Source organism: Microcaecilia unicolor, chromosome 5 (genome assembly GCF_901765095.1).
Source record: "Microcaecilia unicolor chromosome 5, aMicUni1.1, whole genome shotgun sequence".
NCBI lineage: Eukaryota > Metazoa > Chordata > Amphibia > Gymnophiona > Siphonopidae > Microcaecilia > Microcaecilia unicolor.
In genome coordinates, this window is record NC_044035.1 from 267,936,558 (window position 1) to 267,962,990 (window position 26,433).

General features: G+C 43.9%; 1 protein-coding gene across 2 annotated transcripts in view; it reads left to right on the top strand.

Moving 5' to 3' along the window:
- Positions 1 to 25,935, top strand: part of HHLA2 (HERV-H LTR-associating 2) — a 129,616-nt gene extending 103,681 nt beyond the window's left edge. The window contains exons 8-9 of one of the 2 annotated variants that reach the window (XM_030204173.1): positions 10,430 to 10,499; positions 24,525 to 25,935. In XM_030204173.1, coding sequence (XP_030060033.1) covers positions 10,430 to 10,499; positions 24,525 to 24,557 — 103 coding nt within the window. In that variant the 3' untranslated portion in view covers positions 24,558 to 25,935. The remainder of the gene's footprint in view (positions 1 to 10,429; positions 10,500 to 24,524) is intronic. The other variant, XM_030204175.1, reaches the window with a different exon arrangement.
- The last annotated feature ends 498 nt before the right edge of the window (positions 25,936 to 26,433 follow it).

Below are 26,433 nucleotides of genomic sequence, written 5' to 3' on the forward strand. Positions count from 1 at the left end.
ACTGGAGCTCGTGCACTCGGTCCTTTGAGGTAAGAGCGGTACTCAGCTCCTCCGGGGAGGGCCCGTGGACGGCTGTCACGTTTGTGACTGTTTTCCATGTGGGTGCTCTCCTTGCCCTCTGGTGGCCAGAACTGGTGGCTGCTATGGACTGTTTTCTGCTGTCTTCCATGTTCCAGACTTCAGTGAGTCCGGTCCGGATTTTCCAGGTTGCCAGACTTGCTCTGATGGTTTGTTCTGGAACAGCACCCTTACTTGGCTGGTGATTTACTGCAGCTGTGGGTCAGCTGCTGAGGGGCTTATTAGCTTCTGTTAGCCTTGCTTGCCTTGCCTTGGTATCAAAGGTCATCCTGAGTTCCTGTTGGTTCGTTGGAGTTCCTGCTTTGCAAGTTTCCTGTGTGTTTGACCCTTTGCCTGGACCTGGACTTTGATTTTGCTTTCTGCCTGCCTAAAAGACTCTGGTTAGTTTATGGATTACCCGTGTTTGCTGCCTGCCCTTTGACTTTGCTGTGCTACTGGATATTGTTACTGTCTACTATTAAAGCCTCTTCTAGTTATATTCTGTGGTTCCTGCCTGTTTTGTTCAGCACTGCTTTCTGCTTGGGTGATTTGCCTGCCGCTGCCACTCCTTGGCAGTGGCCCAAGGGCTCACAATTTCAGAGACTGGGTGAGAGCCCTGACAACGGCGTTCCGATCGGGGTGATTTTGGCATGAAGCCGCCATTTTGATTTTTATTCCGCCGTTTTTCGGCGATGGCTGCTGAGGGAGTTAAGCGCTGTTCCCGTTGTGGCAAGCGCAGATCAGCAGCGGGGCTCTGTAAAACATGCTGTTTAGACGGTAGAGCCAGTATGAGCATGGCGAGAGATGATTCTTCCCACTCGATGGAGCTGGCAGCGGGCGTCATCTTGGAAGCGCCGCATGGCTAGACCCCCGAGGTTGCGGAGGAGTCTGAGAGCAGAGGGGCGCCTCGGGCCGAGGCTACCAGAGGAGTTCCGTTCCCCATGGCTCCTAATTCGGAGACGGGAGGTCAGGGCGAGTTTTTCTCCCCCGAGTTTGTGCTTATTTTACATAAAGCCTTCATGCTGAAAAGAGCTCTGCCGCAGGTGTCTGACACTGCATTGCTACCTGGTCCCCCTCCGACTAATGATGGCCCGGGGCTGATATCAGACGTGGATGTCCCTGAGCGTTGGATGCACGCTAAGCATAGACGGGTAAATTCCCCATTGGAGAGTGGCGCACCCCCCTCCCTTCCTCCCCTCTCCCCCCATGGTCAGGCTGTGGGGATTCTGAGGGATCTGGCAGACCTTCGTGATCTGAAGAGCCAGAGGAAGGTGCCGGTTTGCCACTGGATCTGGATGATCTCACTGCGGTTCGGATTTTCCACCACAATGAGCTGCCAGCACTTATCTCTGATGCCTTACAGGCCCTCTCTATTGATGACCCTGTTCAAGGCGAGGCCTCCTCTGGTAATCCGAGGGTGGTGAGTACTAAGAAGCCTGCTCGTGCCTTTCCTTTGCATGACTCCAACCAAGAGCTTATTTCTGCTCAATGGGCTGACTGACCCCAGGGGGCCCTTGAAAGTGGCCAGGGCGATGGGGCATCTTTACCCTCTGAGTGAGGAGCACTTGGCCCGTTTTGGGATGCCTAAAGTGGATGCCTTAGTCACGGCGGTGACAAGAAAAAAAAAAAGACTACCCTCCCAGTAGAGGGAGTGGTCGCCCTGAAGGACAATCAGGACCGGTGGCTGAAATCAGCGCTAAAACGGTCCTTTGAGATTTCGGGCCTAGCATTAAGGGCATCTGTTTGCAGTTCTTATGCTGCTCGAGCCTGCCTCTCTTGGTTACAACAGGCAGTGGAATAGCCCATGGATGGTGCGGAGTCCCTTGCTGAGGTTGCACCGCGAATGGAGTCGGCCTTGTCATTTTTAGCTGACGCCCTCTATGATCTGGTCAGAGCTTCGGCTAAACAGATGTCTTTGGTGGTGTCCCCTCGCCACCTTCTATGGCTATGGCATGGGGCGGCTGACTTGGCCTCTAAGCAAAGGCTGGTGAAGTTGCCCTTTCGGGTCCTTCTGTTATTTGGAGAGGAGTTGGAGAAGATTGTTAAAGACCCTAGGGGATTCTAAACCCCAGCGGTTAACTGAGGATAGGCCGCGGCCTTCTTCCAAGGGTCAGGTGGTTCCCTCCTCCTCCAGACCTTGCTTCCGTGAAGCTAGAAGGTATCACCTGGGGCGCTCTGCTGGGTTTACTCAACGTGCCCGCTTTCAGCAGAGGAACTCCTTTAGCTCGGTCAAACGCTCCGCAGCGGCAGGCTCAAGGCCAGGAGTTCAGGGCCGTCCTCTACAATGATGGAACACCGGCCCACTCCTCTTTTACAGCTGTAGGAGGACGCCTTTCCCTCTTTCTCGAGGAGTGGACCAAGATTACCTCAGATCAGTGGGTTCTGGACCTGATCAGAGAAGGTTACCGATTGGAACTCGGTGCCCCGGTGAGAGACGTGTTTGTGGAGTCCCGATGCGGCACTGCCGTCAAACGGGCGGTGATAGAGAAGACCTTACAAGTCTTGTTGCACCTTGGAGCGGTGATCACTTTGCCTCCCGCCGAACACGGCTGCGGTCGTTACTCCATTTATTTTGTGGTGCCGCGAAAATGCGGGTCTTTTCGGCCCATTCTCGACTTAAAGAAAGTTAAGAGTCACTAAGAGTGCGGCATTTTCACATGGAAACCCTGTGCTCCGTCATTGCGGTAGTACAGCCAGGAGAATTCCTCACGTCTCTGGACCTAAAAGAAGCTTACTTGCACATTCCTATATGGCCCCCGCACCAACTGTTCTTCCGGTTTGCGGTGTTGGGGAAATCATTTCCAGTTTCGGGCCTTGCCTTTTCGCCTCACCACAGCTCCCCGAACTTTTTCCAAGGTAATGGTGGTAGTAGCTGCTTTTCTCAGGCGAGAGGGTATCCAGGTTCACCCGTACCTCGATGACTGGCTCATCAGAGCGGACTCTGCAGAAGAGAGTCGTCATGTAACAGCCAGAGTGGTCTCAGTACTGCAATCTCTGGGCTGGGTCGTCAATATACCCAAAAGTCACCTGACTCCCTCTCAATCTCTAGAATATTTGGGGGTCCGGTTCGACACGGCCTCGGGGTTTGTCTTTCTACCCGACCAAAGGCAGTGCAAGCTTCAGAATCAGGTCTGTCTGCTCCTGAGGATGCCTCGCCCACGAGCTTGGGACTTTGTCCAGCTGTTGGGGTCAATGACGGCCACCTTGGAAGTGGTGCCATGGGCGAGAGCGCACATGAGACCTCTGCAGGTTGCCGTGCTTCAACGATGGTCTCCTATGTCCCAGGATTATCAACGCAGACTCACGTGGATTCCTGCGGCCCGACTCAGTATGGAGTGATGGCTCTCAGACAGCATGCTGCGGCGAGGAATGCCGCTAGCGCTTCCCGATTGGTGCCTGGTGGTAACGGATGCCAGCCTGAGAGGCTGGGGATCACATTGCCAGGGAAGCTATGCCCAGGGTCTGTGGATACCCGAGGAAACAGGGTGGTCCATCAATCGCTTGGAACTGAGAGCGATATTCCAGGCTCTTCTGGCCTTTCTCAAGACTTTGGAGGGACTGGCTGTCAGAGTTCTGTCCGACAACAGGACAGCAGTGGCCTACATAAATCGACAAGGTGGCACGCAGTGTCAAGCACTGGCCGCAGAGGCTGCTCAGATATGCCACTGGGCCGAGCTACATCTGCAGCTTCTGTCAGCAGCTCACATAGCAGGTCAGAGCAACGTGCAAGCTGATTTTCTAAGCAGGTATCAAATCGACCATGCGGAGTGGGAACTGGCAGACGAACTGTTCCTTCAGATCTGTGCCAAATGGGGAACGCCCGTAGCGGATCTTATGGCCTCAAGCACAAATGCTAAAGTCCCGTCCTTTTTCAGCAGACGGAGAGATCCTCGCTTGGCGGGGTTGGATGCCTTGGCTCAACCCTGGCCCCCGGGCCTCCTGTATGTGTCCCCCCCTTGGCCCTTAATAGGGCGACTCCTCCTGCGAATTCGGCTGCATGAAGGAGTGGTGATCCTCATTGCCCCGGATTGGCCTAGGTGGCCGTGGGATGCGGGCCTTCGGCGGATGCTGGTGGAGGCTCCCCTTCCTTTGCCTCTGGTACCGAACCTGTTGACGCAGGGCCCGGTGACCATGGAGGATCCATGCCATTTTGGTCTTACGGCATAGCTATTGAGAGGGCGCAATTGAGAGACAAGGGCTATTCTAACCAGGTCATCTCCACTCTCTTGCAGGCCCGCAAGCGTTCCACTTCCGTTGCCTATGCTCGGATCTGGCGCCAGTTTGAGGCTTGGTGTGCTTGTAAAGCAATCACACCCATGCGGGCTTCTGTCTCGCCAATACTTGACTTTTTGCAGGATGGTGTACAAAAAGGCTTGGCCTATAATTCCCTGCATGTTCAAGTGGCAGCTTTGGCATGTTTTCGGGGGAAAGTCTCGGGCCTCTCCCTTGCTGTGCATCCGGACATTGCACGGTTTCTTAGAGGGGTGCTTCGGCTCCGGCCTCCTGTGCGGGCCCCTTGTCCAGCTTGGAACCTGGGGCTAGTATTAAAGGCTCTTCAGTGTTCGGCCTTTGAGCTGCTGAGGCGAGCTTCGGAGAAGGATGTGACTCTAAAAACAGTCTTTTTGGTGGCCATTTCTATTGCTTCGGTATTGCAGCCTGCTCACTTGTTCACCACAGACTGCTCACAGAATAAAATACTGCAGATTCTTTTAGATTCGTATTGGATAAATGAAACTCTTTATTTGCATTTTAATTGGAGAGTGTGTAAGTCATTATTGTTACTGCATCACAATGATTAAGAACTACACACACACTAATCGAGTACATTACTAAAGGAAAGCTATAGAAAAGTAAAATAGGAAAGATATTTATATATATACATACATCATCATCACTGGTCAGGAATTACATCATTCAGGCTCTTATCTCATCAGCTGGGAGGCCCGTTGCAGCGAAAGCCTGAAGCGTCCAGACCAGGAACAAGTCTTTTCTGCACGATACGTCCACCCACAGAATGAGCCCCAGAGTTCCACCGCAACAAGCTCCCTTTTTAAGCTAAAACTTATCCAGAAATGTGCATGGGGATGCCGTCACACTTTCTCAGTTCAAGAAAACAAACCACTGGCAAGGTGAATCATTTACCAAACCTCAAGAGTACCCGCCCCCGTTCTGCACAAGCTGGCTTCAGGGACATACATTGTTCTTGGGAGGTGCCTTATCTCCTGCCTTCCAGCCTGTTCTTTGAGATATGCCAGGCAAGTAAAATACAGAAGAGTTTAAAATTTATTATCGATCAAAGTAAGACTGAAAAGCAATTCTTAATATTTTCCATCACACGATTACATCAGCGAGACGGGTGTCTGAGCTCCAGGCGCTGGCCTGTTGAGACCCATTTCTGCAATTCTCAGAGTCCGGAGTTACGGTGCGTACAGTGCCTTCCTTCCTGCCTAAGGTGGTTTCAGCATTTCACCTAAACCAGCCTATTTGTCTGCCCTCCTTTACTAGGGAGGAGTTTCCGGAATCTTTTGGGCAGTTGCACCTTCTGGATGTGCATAGGGCTCTGTTGCAGTATCTGCAGATGTCAAATGCTTTCAGGACTTCTGATCACCTTTTTGTATTGTTGTCAGGTCCTCGCAGAGGGTCTCCAGCGTCTAAAGCCACTATAGCCCGTTGGCTTAAGGAAGCCATTTTTTCAGCATATCTGCCATCTGGCCGGCCTCCGCCTGACGCCTTTAAGGCACATTCCACAAGAGCGATTTCCTCCTCTTGGGCTGAAATGGGAGCACTCTCTCTTCAAGAGACATGTAGTGCAGCTGCTTGGGCTTCTAAGCTCTCTTTTGCCCGTCATTACAGGCTGGATGTGGCTGCCAGGAGGGACACGCTTTTTGAAGCACAAGTGCTTGTGCGTGATGTGGCTTGTTCCCGCCCTATCTAAGGATTGCTTTGATACATCCCATTCATAATGGATTCATCTGCTGCTGATGACAAGGAAGGGAAAATTAGGTTCTTACCTTGGTAATTTTCTTTCCTTTAGTCACAGCAGATGAATCCATGATCCCTCCCTGATTGACTCTGTTTTGTGTTCAGTTTTTCCTGCAGGCATGTTCCCTCATTGGGAGAAGTTGGAAAACAGTCTTCAGGATTTCTGTTCTACTACAGGAGGTTGAGTTCATCCCTCCTTTGTGTTATTGCTCCTGTTCTGGGGCGTTTGTTTGCTGTGAGGAAAGTTCATGTTATGCTAATTTGCAGTTTAACACTGCTTTGGAAGCTTCAAAATACTGAGAGGCAGATGGTGCTAGCCATCCTAGAGGCACTATGGTTTTCAGTGTTCTCTATCTCCCCCTGCTGGTAGGTGGACACAACCCATTCGTAATGGATTAATCTGCTGTGACTAAAGGAAAGAAAATTACCACGTTAAGAACCTAATTTTCCCATACATGCCACCTCCAAATGTAACTAAAATTACACATGTTGTTGAAGAGCTATAGATGGCTTTAGATGGGTGGGCGATTTTCAGGCAGCTCTTTTATCAAGGTAAATTAATTCTTGCCCACATAAATAAGGTTATGAGACATCCCTGATTTTGAACTACTGTTGTATATATTGACTCTTAATGTACTGTAGAAAAACAAAGGGGGGAATTCATCAAGCAGCATTAAGGTTTTAAGTCGCATTAAATGGCCCTAACGCCGCTATTTAAACCGCCACGCATGCATGTTCTGCATCTCATTACTATGTAAATGCCCTAATGTGACTTGCGGTGATACACCACAAATCGTGTTAAGGCCTCAGATCCACGGTAAAATATATTTTACCATTTAAGAGCATCGAGCTGCAAAACAGCGGCCTGATGCTCCCAGGCCATTGAGCAGAGGGTCGCCCTCTCTCCCTCCAGTCAATGCCCCTCCAAGTGGAAGCTTCCCACCTGATAGTGTGCTGGCCCAAGGTGGGGGTCTCCCGGGTTCTGGGGGGCTCTTCGGGCAGGAGCGATGCCCAGTTGCTAGGGGTCAGATTCAATATAAAGAAATATTTCCTTATATGTAATACTAGTAAAAAAGGCCCTTTTCCGAAACCAATGAAACGGGCGCTAGATTGTGGTTTTTTTTGTGTGTGTGTATGTGTCACAGAGTTATTTTGTGTGTGAGTGTGTGAGGGTGGGGTGTGTGTGCAGGTTGTTGATGTGTGTCTTTTTTGTTTGTTTGTTTTTTTGCTTGTGGGGTTGGGGGATGTGCTGTGCTATGCTGGCAAAGTGGGATGGATTGGTGTGTGGCTTTGAGGGTGTGTGTGTGTGTGTGTGTGTGTGTGTGTGTGGTTTTGTCTGTCAAGGAGGTTTGTTGGGGGGGGTCTTTCTGTTGGTGAAATGTAAATGTGGTTGTAGGGGGGTCAGCCTTTGCTGAGTGGTGGATTGTTTTTTCCGGGGTTTTTTTTTTTGTGTTGTGCTGAGGCAGCAGTGTTTTTTTAGATGGGCGGAAGGTAGAGGAGCACGTTCTTGGTCTGTTGGTATTTTTTGGCCGTTTCAGGGCTGCTGTAGGGGAACACTGGAAGAGAAATGTGCTGTGGGAAGCAGCGCCGTCTTTTTACGTTGGGCTGGGGTTCTGGGCATCCTGGAGGTGGGAGACGGCTTGCCTGAGGACGGGGATGGTTGTTTTAAGTTGGCGGAAGGGAGAGGAGCACGGTCTCGGGCCATCAGGTGGTGATCCGGTATGTTCGGTCCATTTCAGGCCGGCTACAGGGGAATGCTGGAACATGCGCTGCGGGAAGCTGTGCCGTCTTTTTCCGGGTGCTCGGGGAATCCCCGAGGTGGGAGACGGCTTGGCTGAGGCTGGGGATGGTTGGGCACGGCCGCTTTGGCAAAAGGGGAAGAGGAAGGGGGTGGGGAGTTACCTGTAGCTGCGTGAGAAAACGGGTATTCTTTGTTTTGTATTATTAGTTTGCATTTCTGTTGAAGACAGAGTGGATGCCTTTTGAATGATGGAGGTGGTGCGTCGGTGTGCGGTTGTTTCATTAGTTTGGCAGCCAGTCTCCAGCGTTTCCTAGGCAGGGAAGGAGTAGGGAAACACGCTCCGCGTGTTTCCCTACTCCTCCCCCTTCCTTGGTCGCTGTTTGCTGCTGGCTGGTTTGCGGGTAATCCTTCCAGCTGGGCCGCAGCTTGTCCTGTTCGCCCACGTCCCAGATGGTGACGGGTACGTTGTTTTCTGGCTCCTGACTCCATGTCAAGCGATCCCAAATATAGTCTTTGCTATGGGCCCTTTGGCACTCTTCAGTACTGGCATTAGGCATTTAAAAATTTCTCCCCCCCACCCGGTCTATTTTTGCACATACCCACAGCAGGAATATTCTTATCTCGTTCCAGCGGTGGTTCTGTGCTCTCCGTGCTGCACAGATAATGAGCCGTTCTGCTTGTGAATGCTCCTCCCTTATTGTCACGTAGTTTCCTCTGATTGGTCCGTCTTACGTTGCCTAGTGTTGCCTGGGAACGGTGATGTGATGGTCCTTTGTGTTTCAGAATGTTGAGGGTGTTTTTTCCGATTGGTCCGTCATGCGAGGGCGGGGCAGAGAGACATGGTCAGTGTTGTGGCTTCACCACCATGAATCCATGAACCCTTCAGGGAGTGACTGAGTGACTTCAGAACGTTGAGGGTGAGTTTTATTATAGTAGATGAGCCCTAGCAGTAATAACATCTTACTACTGTTAGGGATGCTATTTTGAGAGCAACACTGGACAGGGCAGGAGCAACTGGGCATCACTTCTGCTGGAAGAGCCCTCCCAGACCCCTGGAGACCCTAGCTCTGGACCCACTTCTCAGTGGTCCTTGAGTAAGCAGCATTATACCTCTAAGGCAGGATTCAGCAACCTGTTGTACCCGGATCCTACAGGTTGCTGAATCCTGTAGGAAATCAAGGTTTGGTAAAAGGTGAACTTTTACTGCTCCTTGGTGAATCTCCCCCCCCCCCCCCCCTTCTAATCCTGTGGGAAATCAAGGTTTGGTAAAAGGTGAACTTTTACTGAACCTTGATGAATCTCCCCCCTCCCTCTAAATGCAGCCTGGAATAGGAGTTAACGGAGGGTCATGTTTCTGTGTTCTTCAGGGCCACAGAACACGGAGATGAAGCTTTCTGCAATTTAAAACTTTCCATGATAATGGGGCGGCCAGTTCATTTTTTTTTTAACACCGGCAATCACGGGCTAATACTCAATGGCAGTATCTATCGATATTGCAGTGAGTGCCTAATGCTGTTCGAATAGCAGTGATATTCAGGTATTTAGCTGCTACTTTATCTGCATATATCCAGGACAGCCTTTTTGCTGCTATAAGTTATCCAAATAGTTTTCCATGTAGCAGTGTTGAAAATCTCCACTCCTGGGATTACTCTTCTCTGCCCTAGCTCCACCCACCCTGGACTGTCTGACACTATCCAGATAGTGCTGCTGAATGGTTAGGATGCATTCCCGCTAGAGAATGACACGGGGACGGGGATCCGCAGTAACCGCGGAGATGGGGATGGGGCAGGGACAGAGCCTGAAGAGATGGGATGGGGACAGAGCCGGTGGGGATGGGAACAAACTTTGTCCCTGTGTCATTCTCTACTTTGAAGGCTGTTAATGAATTGAACTGTTATTTATGTTCGAGTGATGCAGGTGGTGATTTCATTTTTTTGGGAAAACAAGCAAAAGTTCTGGCCACAACTGGCAAAATTTGCATGGCGAATACTATACATTCTTGCTACCAGCACATCTTCTGAGAAGACATCTTCTGTTGCAGGAAGGACTGTGGAAGACAGGAGAGCTAGACTGAATCCTGAGATTGTTGATGACTTATTCATCCACAGATTAAAAAATCATAACAGTGCTTCATAGGGCATATTTCTCCCCCTCTATGGCATACAGAATGGGTTGTATTTTGTACACCTGGAACATTTTAACAGGGTGGATTAGGGTTCCTTGGGGTAGTAGAAGTCAGCTATTAAGGCTGGAAGACTAGAGGGTGGTGGTGGGAAAAGGGGGGGGGGTTATAGTTACTCGTTATTGTTTGCTGTTTGTGATTTATAAACAGTTGCACAGCATATTGTTCCTTTTTGTACTTTAATAAAAATATTTAAATACAAGTGTTCGAGGCTTCTTCAGTTGAGGACAGAGCCCGTGGGGACGGAATCTGTGAGGATGGAGACAGAGCATGCAGGGATGGAGACAGAACCCACAGGGTGGGGACGGGGACAGACTTTGTCCCCATGTCATTCTCTGATTCCTGTCTGGATGAGTCCTGCTGAATGAATATTAACCCCTTTGCCTTTCTGTGTTAGGGCTCCAGTGATGTATTTAGGCTTCTTCTTGAGACATTATTTATTTCCATGTTTGTTCTGTTTTTTTACAAGGTGTTGGCATAGGTGTTGGCATATACTGTTACCGACATAGAGGAAGGAACGAAAACAACCAACCTTCTGTAAGTGCTTAAAAAAATTAAATTACTATTTCTGTTCCTTTCTCTTATTAAAACTAATTGTTTTAATCTTCTCCCTAGCATAAATTAGCTAAAGGACAGAACATTTGTTTTCAGTATTATGAAGGTGCACAATGTGGTTCATCTTAAATACATTTGTTTATTTTGCTCAGTGGAGAGGGATGCTTTAGACCTGGGGTGGGCATCTCCAGTTCTTGAAGGCCGCAAACTGATTGGGTTTTCAAAATATCGTTAATGAATATACATGTGAAATTTGTATGCACAGGCATTTTTATTGTCAATATCCTGAAAACCAGACAGGTTTGGGACCCTTGTGGACGGGAGTTATGTACCCTGCTCTTTACTGGATAGCACATAGGTAGACTATTTTATAAAGGATATTTTTGCACATAAACTGCATGTTCCTTATTGTCCCTGCTAGAGCAATCCAGACAACTATGTTGAATCCCCCTACCCAGCAGATGGAGGTAGAGATACTGAACTATTCCAGTGACATCACCAGTATAGGCACTGGTACAACCTGGAATTTTCCATTATTTCTTTACCTCCATCAGATGGTGTAGTTCTGGACTGGTGCAGTAAATTCTAATAGACATAACTTCCGGGGGTGCAGACCACAGTCCACATCCCTTTTGTTAGTATCCCTGGACCAATTCTGCTCCTGGGGTTTTGTCCATAGGCCATACCCTGTTGAACTTGGTTGAAAAAGTTCCTCCGTTGCGCCAAGCTATAGCTCACAGGCTTTAGCTTGTGAGACATCTGACTCGGATCTCTATGGGGCCCTTGAGAGTGGGAGGTGGGGCATGGGGTTGGAGTCCCCATTCCCTTAGGCTTCTTTACAACTTAAAAAAATATATATATTTCCAGTGTTCACAGAACAAATGGAAAAGAATATTAGCAACTGGATTTGCAGTTTACTAAAAATTAATATTTTGGACATTGCATGTTATTTTTTTTGTTTAGTATCTTTATTGCATTTTTGAAACGTGCATAGGCAAAAAGGGAAGCCCATGGATAACACAGAAAAAATATACAATTATAAAACATTTGAGGGAAAGCTGTACTGCATATATCAAGCCTTAATTGAAAAACAAGAAAAGATAATCCCTCCAGTCAAATATACTTCATAGTGGTGAGCTTCTCTGGTGATGGGCTGTCAGAGTTGATGTATCTTAAGTTTCTGTTGCTCTTTTCAATTTTCAAACCCATGTATCATCACAACTGTGTTCTATCAGAAAGGAAAATGTAACTATAATCATTCTAGTTACTCAAGCATCCAGATTAGCATCATTTCTATTAATTTAGGCTACTGGATGATAGGTTGTTGGACAAGATCTTAAAATAACTATATGGAAGTATTTCACAACATTTTCAAGCTCAAAGTACATCATCAACAGAAAACCATAATGCAGAAATGTGAAAACAAATACTGATTAAAGTAAAATAAAAACAACCTTTCAATAAATCCGCATGTTAAGTGAATTATACCCGACATGGTCATATTTTGGCTGTTGTCTGTAGCAGGAACAACCCCCCCCCCCCCCCCCCCAAAAAAAAAAAAAAAAAACAAGCAAAGACAGTGAACATAAACAGTAAATACATCTAAAGACAATTCACAATACAAAACAGCACAGAGCATTCAGTTCGTAGTATACACCAGACAATGGGTCAGGACCAAGATGTACACAGGAATTGCTAGGATTACACCTAGACAAAAAGACAGTGGAGCCATGGTGGTGATCTTGACTTAACTGTTGATCCCTGACCTAGATACAACATATTGGGGACAGATGAATAGAAGCTATCTAGTCGATCCCTAGAGCACAAACCAGACAATGACATCCTTGAGAGAAATGCTTAGACAAAGATCTAGGTCTTCAGCTCTACCTAATTTAAAAAAAATAAGCATCATTCAAGAAAAAATATTTCCAATAGAAAACCACTCAGCTAAACAGCACAACAAAAAACAAAAACTAGAGCAATGGTTTCCAGTAGTACTCAGGTGTCTAGCCATCTGTTACGCAAAATGATGATCATGCTTATAAAAGAAAGGTAATCAAATTCCATCATAATGCAATGATGGTCCTCTAGTCTATAAAATACTTCCTTAATTATGTAATGCTATTAAGTAGCCTTTTTATGACGTCAGTTCAAGGGAAGCCACTGATAATAGGTTGGGTCTTCAATTATGCAGTGTATATAGCAGTGGTAGAAAAGCTACAGAAAAGAGGATGAAAACTAGGATAGTGCAACAGGATGCTCTTGTCGGTCAGTTTCCAATAAATGGTAGTAGCAAATCTTTGCCCGGGACATAGGCGGTCGGTGGCCGAACTGTTTGGGGAGGCTAAATGGGGTGGGGTTAGGGGTGTGGCCAGGGGTGGAGCTTACATCCATAATTGTCTGACAACACACAGAAAAAAAAATAAGTAAAAATAAAATAGTCACAATTAATACCTTTTATTAAATTTAGATATTAGATATGTATCATATGTCAAAGAATAAAGTGGTTGCTCAAAGCATATGCTAACCACAATCACTCAACTGCAAAACACTATGCACAACTTTGTGCAAAAACACACTCAGAACCTTACTGTACCATAAATATTACACTGAGAAGACCTTAATACACCAATATACCACCAATAAGGAAAATGCAGACTGTCAACAATATGAAACAAGGGATCATAATATCACAATTCTCATGTAGAGCCACAAAACACCCTTTTAGGGTGGATAGTGTTCACAATGAGCTCCTTTTATTAATGACCACATAGCGATAAGAATTTTCAAATTTCAATTTTGGCACAGTATAAGTCATCACAAACTAAATATAGAAAAACCAAAAGCATTAGGGGCTTATAGCCCATTTAGTTATGTTTAAACAAAAGAGATCTGCATGAAACAAAATATTAATTTTTTTATTTTGAGTTAAACCCTTCAGAGTCAGCACCTACCTCTCCTGAAATCCAACGTGCGCTGCGTGCCACAATTTCCTCGAATTATTATGGTCTGGGACTGGGAAGGAAGTGGGAACACCTCAGACAGCCACTCTTATCCAGCCTTGAGCCTTCCCTACTCAGGCCCAGATGCATCAACCAAACGTTAAAAAATAAGAATCGTAAAAGTGCTTAACGATTTTTAAAAAACGAGGCATGCACTACAAAAACACTCCAGAAATGTTCGGATCGGTATAGTAAAGTAGGATGTATCACAGAATCATTAAACCCGTCGTTAATCAGTGCCTAAAGCATGCGCAGAGCAGCCCAAGCGTTATGCTGGCTGCTCTGCGCATGCCACAAAGGCCCAGCTGTCAAAACAAAAAAAAAAAACCACAAACACGTGTGTTTCGGGAGGGGGCAAAGGCACTCGTCATGAGCGTCCTGTATGGACACCTTGCCCCCCCCCCCCCCCCCGCTGCTCCCCGCTTCCCCCCCCCCCCCCCCCGCGCACAAAAAATCTCCAATTTTAGCAGCCCCGGCCGGCCCTCCTCCCTTCCTGTATTCTCCCACACTAGCTCCGCCTCCTGCCATGCTCCGGTCCCATGCCCCCCCCCCCCCGCCGCCCCCCCCTTTGGTCGTGGCTGCCGCTCCCCCCCTCCAACGAGCCCCCTCCTTTGCCTTACCGGCTCGTGCAGCGCCTCTCACCTCTGCTGCACGGGCAAGAACAGCAGATCGGCTGTTTACCTACGTAGTTTACCTACGTCAGAGGAGGGCGGGCCCAGGAAGAAAGAAGGGACGTCTGAGGAGGCCTTCTGACTCGCCGATCAGCTGTTCTAAAGTTTAGCAATTTCATTAAAGCAAAATGTATTTTCACATATCACAAACTCTTCCTATCCAAGAATGTTTTATATAAAAACAAACACAAAAAAAGCAATCAGATTTTCACTTACCAGCTCTGTCAACACTATGTCAGCTAAACTTCCTCTTTGAACATACTGTTGGAACCATCAGCCAATGAAATGGCTTTTAACTGTAGCTATCCCAGGTTACCTGATAATTATGCACACATCATTGCAGTCATGCCCTCCTCTCGGTGTACAAGCTCAGAAAAAAAAACAAAAACTTTGAACCATTTAAAGATTTAACAATTACACTATTTATTTTTTATTTCTCCCCAGTCTCACTTGCACACCTCCCTCCAAACCTGTTCTCTTTAATTTGAATGTTGTTCACTTCAAGCTCACCCCGAATGAGAAGTTCTTCCCAAACCAAAGACATATATAGCACTGGTTGTACTCTTTTAAGCAACTTCAGCAGAGCATGCCTGCCTCAGTGAGCATTGCTGCAGGACGACTTGGGCAGGGGAGAGAGGAAAATCACAACTTCAGGTGAAAGAGTTTGCAAGTGAGTGGACCTGAGCTGGGGAGGCTTAGCCTCCCCAAGCCTCCTATACTGGGCGCCTATGGCCAGGGAGATTTTAAAATCTTAATATCCAAAAATTCCAGTTCAGATCCATGAGCCTTAGTTGTAAACATAATATGAGGGTCAGCTTGGTTAATGTAATGAATGAAAACCTACAAAACTATTTCTTCCTCAGTGTTCAACATTCTTGGCAATAGATGTCTGTGGACTTACTATTATCTTTAAAATTGATAAGATATTTTCTAGCATAACTGTTAAGCTAAGTGGTTAGCAGTATGAGTGGAAGATATGAATGTTTAGGTATTATATTATTTTGTACACAATAAACATTTTAGTATAGTATAAAAGGTGGTCTGGAGTGCTTATGTTTAAAAGCATTTAAGTAATGTTTTTAATCAAATTTTTGAAGGGTGGGAGGGAGTCAGTGACCACTGGGGGGCAGTAAGGGGAGGTCATTCCTTATTTCCTCCAGTGGTTATTTAGGGCACACTTTTGTGCCTTGTTTGTTATAAAAACAGGGCTAACTCAAAACGTCCTAGTTTTAATCTTGGATGGTTTTGTTTTGTTCCATTATGGCTGAAATATGTCCAAGTGTTAGGAACGCCCAAATCCCACCCTTAACACGCCCATGACATGCCTCCTTGTGATTTGAATGCACTTCTGACAGACTTCATAGAAAAACATCTAAAAATTGATTTTGAAAATACCAATTTGGAGGTTTTTGTGAGAAAAATGTCCAAATGCTGCTTTATACCAGTTTTTAGACGTTTTTCTTTTTCAAAAATGAGCCCCATTGTGTATTAGGATTGTTAAGATTCCTAAAGAAATTAAAAAGTCATGGGCTAGGAGGCATTGTCTTATTGTAGATAAAGAACTGGTTAAAAGATAGAAAATTGATAGTAGGGTTAAATGGTCAATATTCTCAGTGGAGAATGTTAAATAGTGGGGTTCCCCAAGGATCTATGCTAGGACTGCTAGTTTTTAACATATTTATAGACTACCTGGAAACAGTAATAATGAGTGAGGTGATAAAATCACAGGAGGATTGTGAGAAACTGTAAGAAGACTGAATGAGACTGGAAGAAACTGTATGTGAGCAAGTGCAAACTGAATATATGAAGGAAGAGCAATCCAAACTATAGCTACATGATGCAAAGTTCCTCATTAGGAGTCACCACCTAGGAAAAGGATCTAGGAGTGTCATTGCTGATAAATTGAAATCCTCTGCTCAGTGTGTAGTGGGAATCAAGAAAGCAAGTAGAATGTTAGAAGTTATTAGGAAAAGCATGGAGAATGAAATGTTATGCCTTTGTATTGCTCCATGTTGTGATCGTATATCAAATATTGTGTGCTGTTCTGGCCACTGCATCTCAAAGATTAGTGAAATTAGAAAAGGTACAGAGAAGGGTAACTAAAATGATAAGGGGGATGGAATGACTCCCTTATGAGAAAAGACTAAAGAGACTAGTACATAAGTAATGCCACACTGGGAAAAGACCAAGGGTCCATCGAGCCCAGCACCCTGTCCACAACAGCGGCCAATCCAGGCCAAGGGCACCTGGCAAGCTTCCCAAACGTACAAACATTCTATACATGTTATTCCTGGAATTGTGGATTTTTCCCAAGTCCATTTAGTAGTGGTTTATGGACTTGTCCTTTAGGAAACCGTCTAACCCCTTTTTAAACTCCAAGCTAACCTCAGTTTGGAAAAGAGAGCTGAGGGGAGATATGATAAAGGTCTATAAAATCAAGTGTAGTGGAACAAATAGACATGAATTGCTCATGTACTGTTTCCAAAAGTAAAGGACTAGGAGGCATGCAATGAAGTTACTAAGTAGTACAATTTGAACAAATTGGAGAAAATATTTCTTCAGTAAACATATAATTAAGCTCTGGAAATCATTGCCAGGATATTGGTAAAAATCAGATAACATAGAAAGGTTTAAAAAAGGTTTGAACAAGTTCCTGAAAGAAAAGTCCACTGCTTATTCCTGGGATAAGCAACATGAAATCTGTTTTACTGTTGGAGGCTCATCAGGTACATGTGACCTGGTTTGGGCACTGTTGGATTCAGTATTCTGGGCTTGATGGCTTCTAGGACATGTAGATATTTAGCTACTACTAGCGGAATCTTTTCTTCCACCTGCACAATTTTCCTTTGCCACCACCACACACACAATAGATCTACCCACATTGTTAATGGTTGGCAAGGCATTTTTTTTCCCAGTGATTAATCCTTTTTTCTCCCTCCAAAGTTTATCTTGTGTGGTTGTGGCCAAACAGTTTGAATTTTCATTTCATCAGTCCAAAGCACTTTGTTCCAAAAAGTTAGTTTTATCAATTTAGGAGCTAACTTTTATGATGAGGTCATAGAAAAGGTTTCCTTCTAGCAAGTCTCCCATGCAAGTTATTGTGTAAACAATTCTGTACCATAGGCTTCTGCTTCGGTGCCAGCTGAACTTTCCAGCAAGCCGTTTGCAGTAATCTGTGGGTTCTGATTTGCAGAGCTGACCAATTTGTATGCAGTTCTATCAAAATTTCTTGATCTAGGTTGATTTTTTTATTTATTTATTTACCCAAGGCAGAGTACAGAAAAACAATTACACAATTATATAAACAATATACATCCTTTGATTCCAAAACATCAGCACCTCGGATCTTACCTTGACTTAACAATGTTTGTGCAAGTTGAAATGGCTAGCCAGAAGCATTTAGTAATATTTTTTTTAAATACCCTTCTTCTGCTGCCTTAGTGAGTTACCATCAAAAATTTTAAATGCTCAGACAGCTGCTTAGAGAAGCCCATGTTTATTGAATGTAGACAAAAGAATAATTGCAATCAGAGTGATAAGTGAGCACATTTGTTCACCTGACTAATTGAAGGATTTATGAGCCACTAAGCTTTTGGGGACTTACTAGCTACTTTAAGTATTAATGAATAAACTGGAAGGGTGTCCAAACTTGTGCATCTACCATATTCACTTGGAGAACTAGGCAATTATACCAAAGGTGAGGAAGAGCTTGTAGGGACCATTTGAGCACAGCATTTTTCTAGGAGGCTGATTGTGAGTCTGTGGAGACATTGACCTGCTGACTTGGCACCAGGAGAAATATATTAAGTCAGCTAGACTGTAATGCATGACCACATGTGTCATAAGGAATGTGACTCAAGGGCCCTTTGAAGCTCCTGCAAGATGACCAGAGAAATGTTGTCTTCTGCTTGCAGTCAGTGGAGAAGAAGATTAAAGCCAAGGTATATGCTGGGGTAAGTTTGGTTTGGGGTCCTAAGGACAGTCAACATATGCCTTTCCCATTCCTTATCCACCATTCAGGATTTTTTGGCTGACCCTCCTTGTTTGATTCTTCAAACCCTGCTGTAGTTTTTTTGAGCGCTAGTACTATTGGATATCCAAAAGGGGGAAATGGAGAACTGTGTGATCCAGGGTTAGATACTAGCACACCACCTATAGAATTCCCTATTGAGAGAACGGCAGCCTCTATGAAAATGGAGTTCTTGTCTGTGATTTTTAATGTGAATGTAGTAGTGCAAGCTTCAGTTTCTATTCATAAACTCACCCCACCCCCGTACCCCTCCCACCACCACCACAATTGGTAATTTCTGTGCCTGAACAAAGGGTAGGATAGTGTCAAGAAGCAACTGAGTTCCTGAGGTTTCTTCACAAATATTTGATGTTTGTTTCAATAACTAAGGCGATACTGTGTTAGTGGCCCACCCACTTAGGGTTCAGGCCCACCCACTCCTCCAGCTGAGAATGGTGGGGGGGGGGGGGGGGGGGAGAAACACTTGGTGCCCAACCACTTCTTGTCTAGGCTCACCCAAAATCTATTGTCTGGCTACACCTCTGTGCTGTGTGATTCAGTTTCACAGTGATGCAGATTTAGAGAGTGGGCTCAAGCTTGAGGAATTGAAAGGAAAACTGGGGCAAGCTGAGAACCAACAAGCAAAATGGAGTTAGGTGGTCATTGACCTTCTGATGACTAGTCATACATACTCATTATCCATCATAAGTTGAAGCTCTTAGAAAATTTAACTAGAGTTAGAAATTTGAGGCTGTTGAATTTTCCTTTAGTCTGTTTAATTTCTCAATTTTCAAGCTGCTTCTGAAGGATATTTTGAAGATACAGCAAAAGGGTCTGCCAGGAGTGACGTGGGAAGAGGCCTCCCTTGCTCAAATAGTTGTATCCTCAGAATATCTAGGGCCCCTTTTACCAAGCTGCGGCAAAAGGGAGTCAGCGCTGGCGTCGGCGCATGTTTTACACGTGCACCGAGGCCCCCTGTTACCACAGCTGGTAAAAGGGAAGTCTCGCTTTCCTACAGGAAATGGCCAGGCGGCAAGTAAAGCACTTGCAGCAAAGCCATTTCGGGGGGGGGGGGCTCCTGCATTAACCCGGTGGTAACTGGGCAACACGTGGCACTCCCCGATTACCGCCAGGTACACTCCGGTGCTACAAAAACTTTTGTAGCACCAGAAATGATGGCACACTAGGGGTGGGAAGTACTGCCAAGCTGCTTGGTAGCCCAGTGGTACTTCCTGTATAGCGAGCAGTAAGCCCGCATTGGGCGTTCTGCCGCTTAGTAAAAGGAGCCCCTAGTTATTTATCCTGTACTATAGATGGATTATTCCTGTTTTTATTTTATTTTATTTTGAAGATGTCCTCTCAAGAAGTATTGTTGGGTCCTGTAATATAAAAAGTGAAGGGCTATATTGATATTCTGCTTTAATTTCCTCTTATGAATGATACCAAAATGTTTGACCTGGAAGATCAACTTAACTTATGGAATGACTTTCTGTGTGAAATTTTAGAGCAGACTGCACCCTTGAAAGAATACAAATGGAGTTATAAGCCAGGGAATCCCTGGTGCATCTGATCTTTAAGAGAATACCCAATCCAGTTTCTTGTCACCTGAAGCTGACTGAGTATAAACCAGCATTTGAGCTTGCTAAGAATTCATACTTTCAGACTAAGGTTAAACAAGCTATTAATCGACCTCGAGAATTGTTTGATTTTGTTAAAATTTTAACTCAGAAGAGAAGGTATGATGAGGACAGAATTCCAGCTCTTCTGTTTTTGATCATATTTTAGCAGCAAGATTCATGGACCATTTGCATTTATTTGATTGTTTCAAATTTAGATAAGATCTGGGCTGAGTTAGAGGAGGTATCAAAGAGTGAAATTTTGTTCTATTCTGAAATCTTTAAACCATTTGGGAGGAAAGTTTAATACATGCATCCAGCTTTTCATACTTGAGTTCACAAATGTGGAATGCTCTACCATTGGACCTGAAAATAATTCGTAACCTAATTAACTTCCATAAGGCACTGAAAACACATCTCTTTAATAAGACATACCATAATGACTTGTAATTGGAACTGTAATTCACCATCATTTACTTATCAATCGGATTATGTTTTCCCTGTATCGTATTGTTTAATTTTAATATGCAATCCATGTCCAATATGTGATACCAATTGTATATTTTCCCTTTTTTACCTGACTGTTCATTTAGCATTCATGTTCTATATATATTACCAATTGTATATGTATTCTGAAATGACATAAGTCATGACGGAAAATTGTAAGCCACATTGAGCCTGCAAATAGGTGGGAAAATGTGGGATACAAATGCAACAAATAAAAAAAATAAATAAATGTTATTTTACCACGACACATGCTGTTTTAGCACAGGTCTCATCTTATACAATGAGACTTAATTATTAACCCAGGTTAATAGTAAAATAACCCTCTTAACAGTAACCCATGTTGAGAACTTCCCCCATAATGTCATTTGACCACTGTTTTTCCTACTTTTTCTAGACAAATGAGGAAGGATGTTTCCCCTATTTTATGTGCTTTGGTGAATTCTTCATTTAGTGGCCCTTTTACAAAGCGGCGGTAATCCAATGTGACCTTACTGTTCGCTAAAAAGAAAGTACCTCCGGGCTACTGCAGCAGCCCAGCGGTAGTTCCCACCCTCAGCGTGCCATCATATCCAGCTCTACAAAAATATTTTTTATTTTTGTAGCCCCGGTATTTAACCAGCGGTAATCAGGCAGTGCCACACATTGCCTGGTTGCCGCCAGGTTAGCGCGGGAGCACTTACCACCACCTCAATGGGTGGCAGTAAGGGCTCCCCCCAAAATGGCCGTTGCCGCACGGCCATTTCCTGAAGGAAAGAAAGACCTACCTTATACCCGCTGTGGTAAAAGAGGGCCTCAACGCGCATCAAAAGCATGCGCCGACACCAGTGCAGACCCTCTTTTTCTACAACTTGGTAAAAGGGGCCCTTAGACTTGCGTTTCTGCCAGAAGCTTTGAAAGTAGCTAGCATTTGTCCGTTGTTGAAGGATTCTTAGGATCCTTTAGTACTGAGTAAATTATCCTCCCCATGTTCTAATTACCAACTGTGACTAAATCATTGATGGGCCAATGATCAGAAGCAAACACAGGTGCTAGAGGCCAATAGCGCCACACTAGTGCCTGTGTTTGCGCCTGCCCGATTAGAGCCGGTGAGCAGTGTAATAACACGCTCGCTGGCTCTGAACACTAGTTGCATGTAAACCAGGGTCTCCCGCATTCATCCTTCATGATCAGCGGGCAGCGCACCAAACAAGGGCACTGTTACCGCTGCAAACCTTACACCAGCTAGGTGCTGTCGTTAGGGTTTGCTAGCGATGGAGGAATGAGGGAGACCCACTGAAGAGGTTTGACAGGTCTGGGATTTTCTCCTGGACCTGTCAAACCCATGCCCGCTCCCTGTTCCGGCGGTATTTTTAGAGTGCTGTTTGGAACAGTGCGGAGCTTCTGATCATCGGCCCATGAGGTTCTTAATTAAGCTGAGAGACTTTGTGGAGTGATCTGAAATTTTGGATGTTTACCAGTTTTGGCTTTAGGAAAGCCCACAGTGCAGAGACTCTTTTGCTCGTCTGTGGATGTAATATGTCACAGTTTAGACCATTATTCACATTTATTCTGGTTTTATTGGATATCTCTTCCACGTTTGATGCTGTCAATTAAGTTCTAATTGGAAGAGTAGAGACATTTGGTATCACTGATAGTGTTACACTGGTTCTCCTACTATCTGGATGGTTGTGTGCAGCGAGTTTGATTCGGCAGTTCTTACTCAGCAATTTGCCCACTGAAGGCTGGAATTCCTCAAGCCTTCACCTTGACAGTACTTTTATTTAACCTGTATTTGCTCTGCAGTTGTCAGAAATTTCAGGAATTGAATGTCCAATATTGCATATATGCTGATGATATTCAATTCTATTTGCATCTGAATGTTCTACAGGGTGAGGCAAAAAAAAAGTAAACTTGTAGAGTTTTGTTTTTGTTGTTTTCTCAGCAACCACTTTGAATTTCAACAAGAAATTTTACATGCCTATTTAGTCATCATACTTACGTATTGCTATTAAATAACATTTCATTATCTTAAGCAATGTTGATGTTACTGACATTTTAGCATTCCTACCTAGTGATTTTTGTGCATTAAAAATGTTTGAGCTAAAGCACAGTAAAATAACATCATCAAACTGTACAATTAACAATGTGTCAGAATTTTGCAGTCATTATGAATGCTCAGTGTCTATCCTCAGCTTTAACACAGGCCTTCATTTGCTTTGGGAAATTCTTGATAGCCTTGTCGATTGGTCCCTGTCCCAGATCATCTGCAGAGCTTCTTTGAGTTTGGCAATTGTTTGCGGTTTTGGGTGGAGCTTGTGATAGGCCTCCAACCCAGACAAATGTCTACATCGCTATGGCATCATTAACAGTAAGCTGGTACCCCCCCCCCCCTTTTTTTTCTTCAAATAATGGTAGTTTTACAAAGCAAACATTTTTGAACATACAAAAATTGCCATGTTTAAAGATAATCTCATTCCACTTGGTACATAAACGTAGATAGTATTAACAAATAAAGCTGTAAAATTTCACATTAAAATTCACATTAAAGTGGTTGCGGAGAAAACAGCAAAAAAAACTCTAGGGAGTTACTTTTTTTTTTTTTTTTTGCCTCGCCCTGTATTTCTAAGTCCCTGTTTAAACTTCACCTTATTGTTTCCTGGATGGCTTCTAATAGAATGTACTGAATGTGAATAAAACTGAGATGGCTGTGCTCAGTTGCACTTGTGCCCTGTCTTTCCTGCCTGTTTTCTTTTTAATGATGTGCAGATAGGTTTATGAAAACAATTTGCAGTCTGGAGTTTATCTTGATTTTGTGCTTAGTATGAAACAGCACATTATTGGTGTAGCTCATTCAGCCTTTTTTTTCCTTAACTTCATCTACTGAAACAAATTAAACCAGTACTGTATTTTGTTTTTATCGTGCTAAACATATCACAATAAAAACAAAAAGTAATAAAACAAGACTGCCTCATAAAATGCTGACCATGACACCAAAGTCCTGGCCCAAAAGTTGTCTCTACAGCAAGTGACAGGACAATGAAATTAATGAAAAGCCTGAATGCACAGTATTGCTTTTAGCTGACCCTTTTTCTTTTAAAGCAGATGTATCTGTCATTACCTTGTTCAATAGCTAGTTTATTCCATACAACCAGTCTTCCAAAATAACAGCTCCTTGTTTCATGAAGGTGTTATTTCCTGAAAGATGATTAAGACAATAAATAGTTGGGTGCTCTCCTAACAAACGACACAATATGCCTTATAAAATTTCAGAACAGAATCTAGGAAAACGCTCATGAAGATTTTTTTATTATTTTGTTTAATAGAGCGCAAAAAGTTGTACAAGATGGCCAAATTTTGTTTCTCTCAACAAAATATTGCTGGAGTATTGCATCGGCGAATGTAAAACTTTACCTATGTTCATTGGAGACATGTATGAATGTTCACAGAAAATTTCATTGAAATCCGTGATGGTCGCGCAGGGACCACCAGACCACTTCACAACCCTATATATTAAGATGTTCTTTGGCTTATGTATAACTTGGTTGTATTCTGCTTAGATGTAGTGTATAATTTTTTAGTTTCTCCATGTATCAGTTTATGCTTCCATCAACATGAAAAAATGTATTCTTAGAACTCATTCACTTCATATGAAACAAATAAGATGAATTATATTTGATACAGTGCCCATGTTCATAGGAAAGACTCAATGATAGATTCAAACATGAATTATTAAACATCATAGTAATATTTTTTTAAATTGTTTGGAGGCTCTGCTTGGATTGGGTAGATAAACAGCATATGATAGTTGATCTACAGTTTTTGGGTTTTGAACAAATTCGTTTTAGGGATGGAGAAAAGGAGGATAACATTGATACTTCTCTATTACTACAAAAATAGTAGTGGATGTTTATGCAGCTCTGATTTTTTTAAATCAAAAATTAGAGTGTGGTATTTTTCTTTAAGAATTTCATTGATGGTTGTTATGGACTTTAAATGATTGTCTCCATAGGCGTCTAGTATAATAGGCTTGGAGAGGGTTAAGCATATGATATATAAAATGTTTATAGCATTCTTGATAACTTGAATGATATTTAAATAATTGTATACATTAGTACTGTATATTTGATATATTCACGCCAGAAGGAAATTGTGCTAGATTTAGACCTTAGGAGTAAGAGAGTCCTGCTAATAATAAATATATATATATTTTTTTGTCATTGTAGGATCCCATGGAAATGGCCCAATTGAACTCATGAAGGTGTTTTAATGCACTTCTGTGATGTGCACTTTTCTGAGAGTCTCTACCTCCAATGTGTGTGTGTGAGAATTTATTTATTTTCAAACAAGAAACTTGGAAAAATATTCCTAAGAACAAACAAAAATAAAAAAGACTGGAAACCTACCAACACAATAGGGCAAAGACCTAAAATATTTTTTTCTCTTATATCTTTATTAAACAAAGTTATATTCTAGGTATATACTCAATAATTGGTTGCAATTTGTATGTCACACACTCTCTTCAACAACCGTTGCATTTATCAATCTTTATTAAATGTTTAATTCAAGTTATAGCCTTGCCATCCATATTTTAAGTGCTTTTGTGTGAAAAGGTTTTAAAATATGGATGACAAGACTATAACTTCAATTAAACATTTAATAAAGATTGATAATTAAATACAACGGTTGTTGAAGAGATTATATCTTTATTAAAGATTTTCTTGTAACAAACAATGATAAAGAATCTACAAAAGAAAAATACAAACAGTGAATACAATCATAAACTATTAGTTGAGCTGTAACTATTAAAAAGAAAGATATAATCAGTTTATAAATGTTTTAAATAAATCATTGAAGATTAGATAAGAATCTAATATTTTCCATTTACGAGAAGCAGAACAATTTATGGAAGAATTATAAAGTATTATGGTTTTATATAACAATACCCAATTCCACCACATAAATACTGATAAACGAGTATTCATTTTTCCAGTGATTAGCAACTAATTTCAATGCTATAGTAATAAGAAAGTCAAATAAAGATTTATCCTCTATTGATAAGAAGGAATGAAGTGATGGTGATTTCCAAATAATGTGCTTTATAGTGAGGCATTCAGAGAGGTTGAATATTTTCTGAATCTTGTCCCATATGTCCCACCAGAATAGTTGTAAATTGACGCGTGGCAAGAACAACAAAGGTCTGAAGACAAGGATCCACTAAGCTTGGATCAGTGATGTACCAAGGGCGGTAGGGGCAGTCCGCCCCAGGTGTAAATTAAAAGGGGTGCTCTGATCCTGCTGCTCCAGTCCCTCTATTCGGGCAGCCGCCTCTTCTCTGGCCTGTCCTACGCCTTCCTCTAGCCACCACTACTGCCTCTTCTCTGGCCGGTCCTGCACCGTCCTCCAGCAGCCTTTACCCCTGCTGAGCTGTCACCACCACTGCTGCTGCTGCTCCTCCTCCTCCTGCAGACTAGCAACTGTGGCGGTAAACAAATAAAAGCAGGAAGATTGTGGGGTCTACGCTACCTGTGGCTGCCGATCCCATCCCTCTGATGTCACTTCCAGTTCTGGAGCAAAGTCGGCAACCACGGGGTAAGTAAGGCCCCTGCGATCTTGATTTTTTTTTTTTTTTTTTTGCTGCTGCTGCTAGTTTGAAGCAGGAGCAGCAGCATGGGGTGGGGGTGGATGGAAGGGGCAGAGAGAGAGAGAGCAGACAGATTCTGGATAGAAGGGAAAGAGAGGGAGGGGAGACCCTGAATGGATGGGAGAGAAAGGGCAGATGGTGGATGGAAGGGAGAGAAGAGGTAGAGATGGACGGGAGAGAGGGGGAGGACAGCCTCTGGATGGATGGAAGAGAAAGAGCAAATGGTGAATGGAAGGGGCAGCGAGAGAGAGAAAGGGCAGATGGTGGATGGAAGGGCAGACCCTGGATGAAAGTGAGAGAGCATATAGTGGTTGGAAGGGGGAGAGAGAGGGCAGACAGTGGATGGAATGGGCAGAGACAGAGCAGACACTGATGGAGGGGGAAGAAAGAGAGGGCAGACACTGGATTGCAGGGGCAGGGAGAGAGAGAAGGCAGATGCTGGATAGAAGGGAAAAAGTGAAGAGAAGTTGAGGAAAGGAAAAACCAGCAAC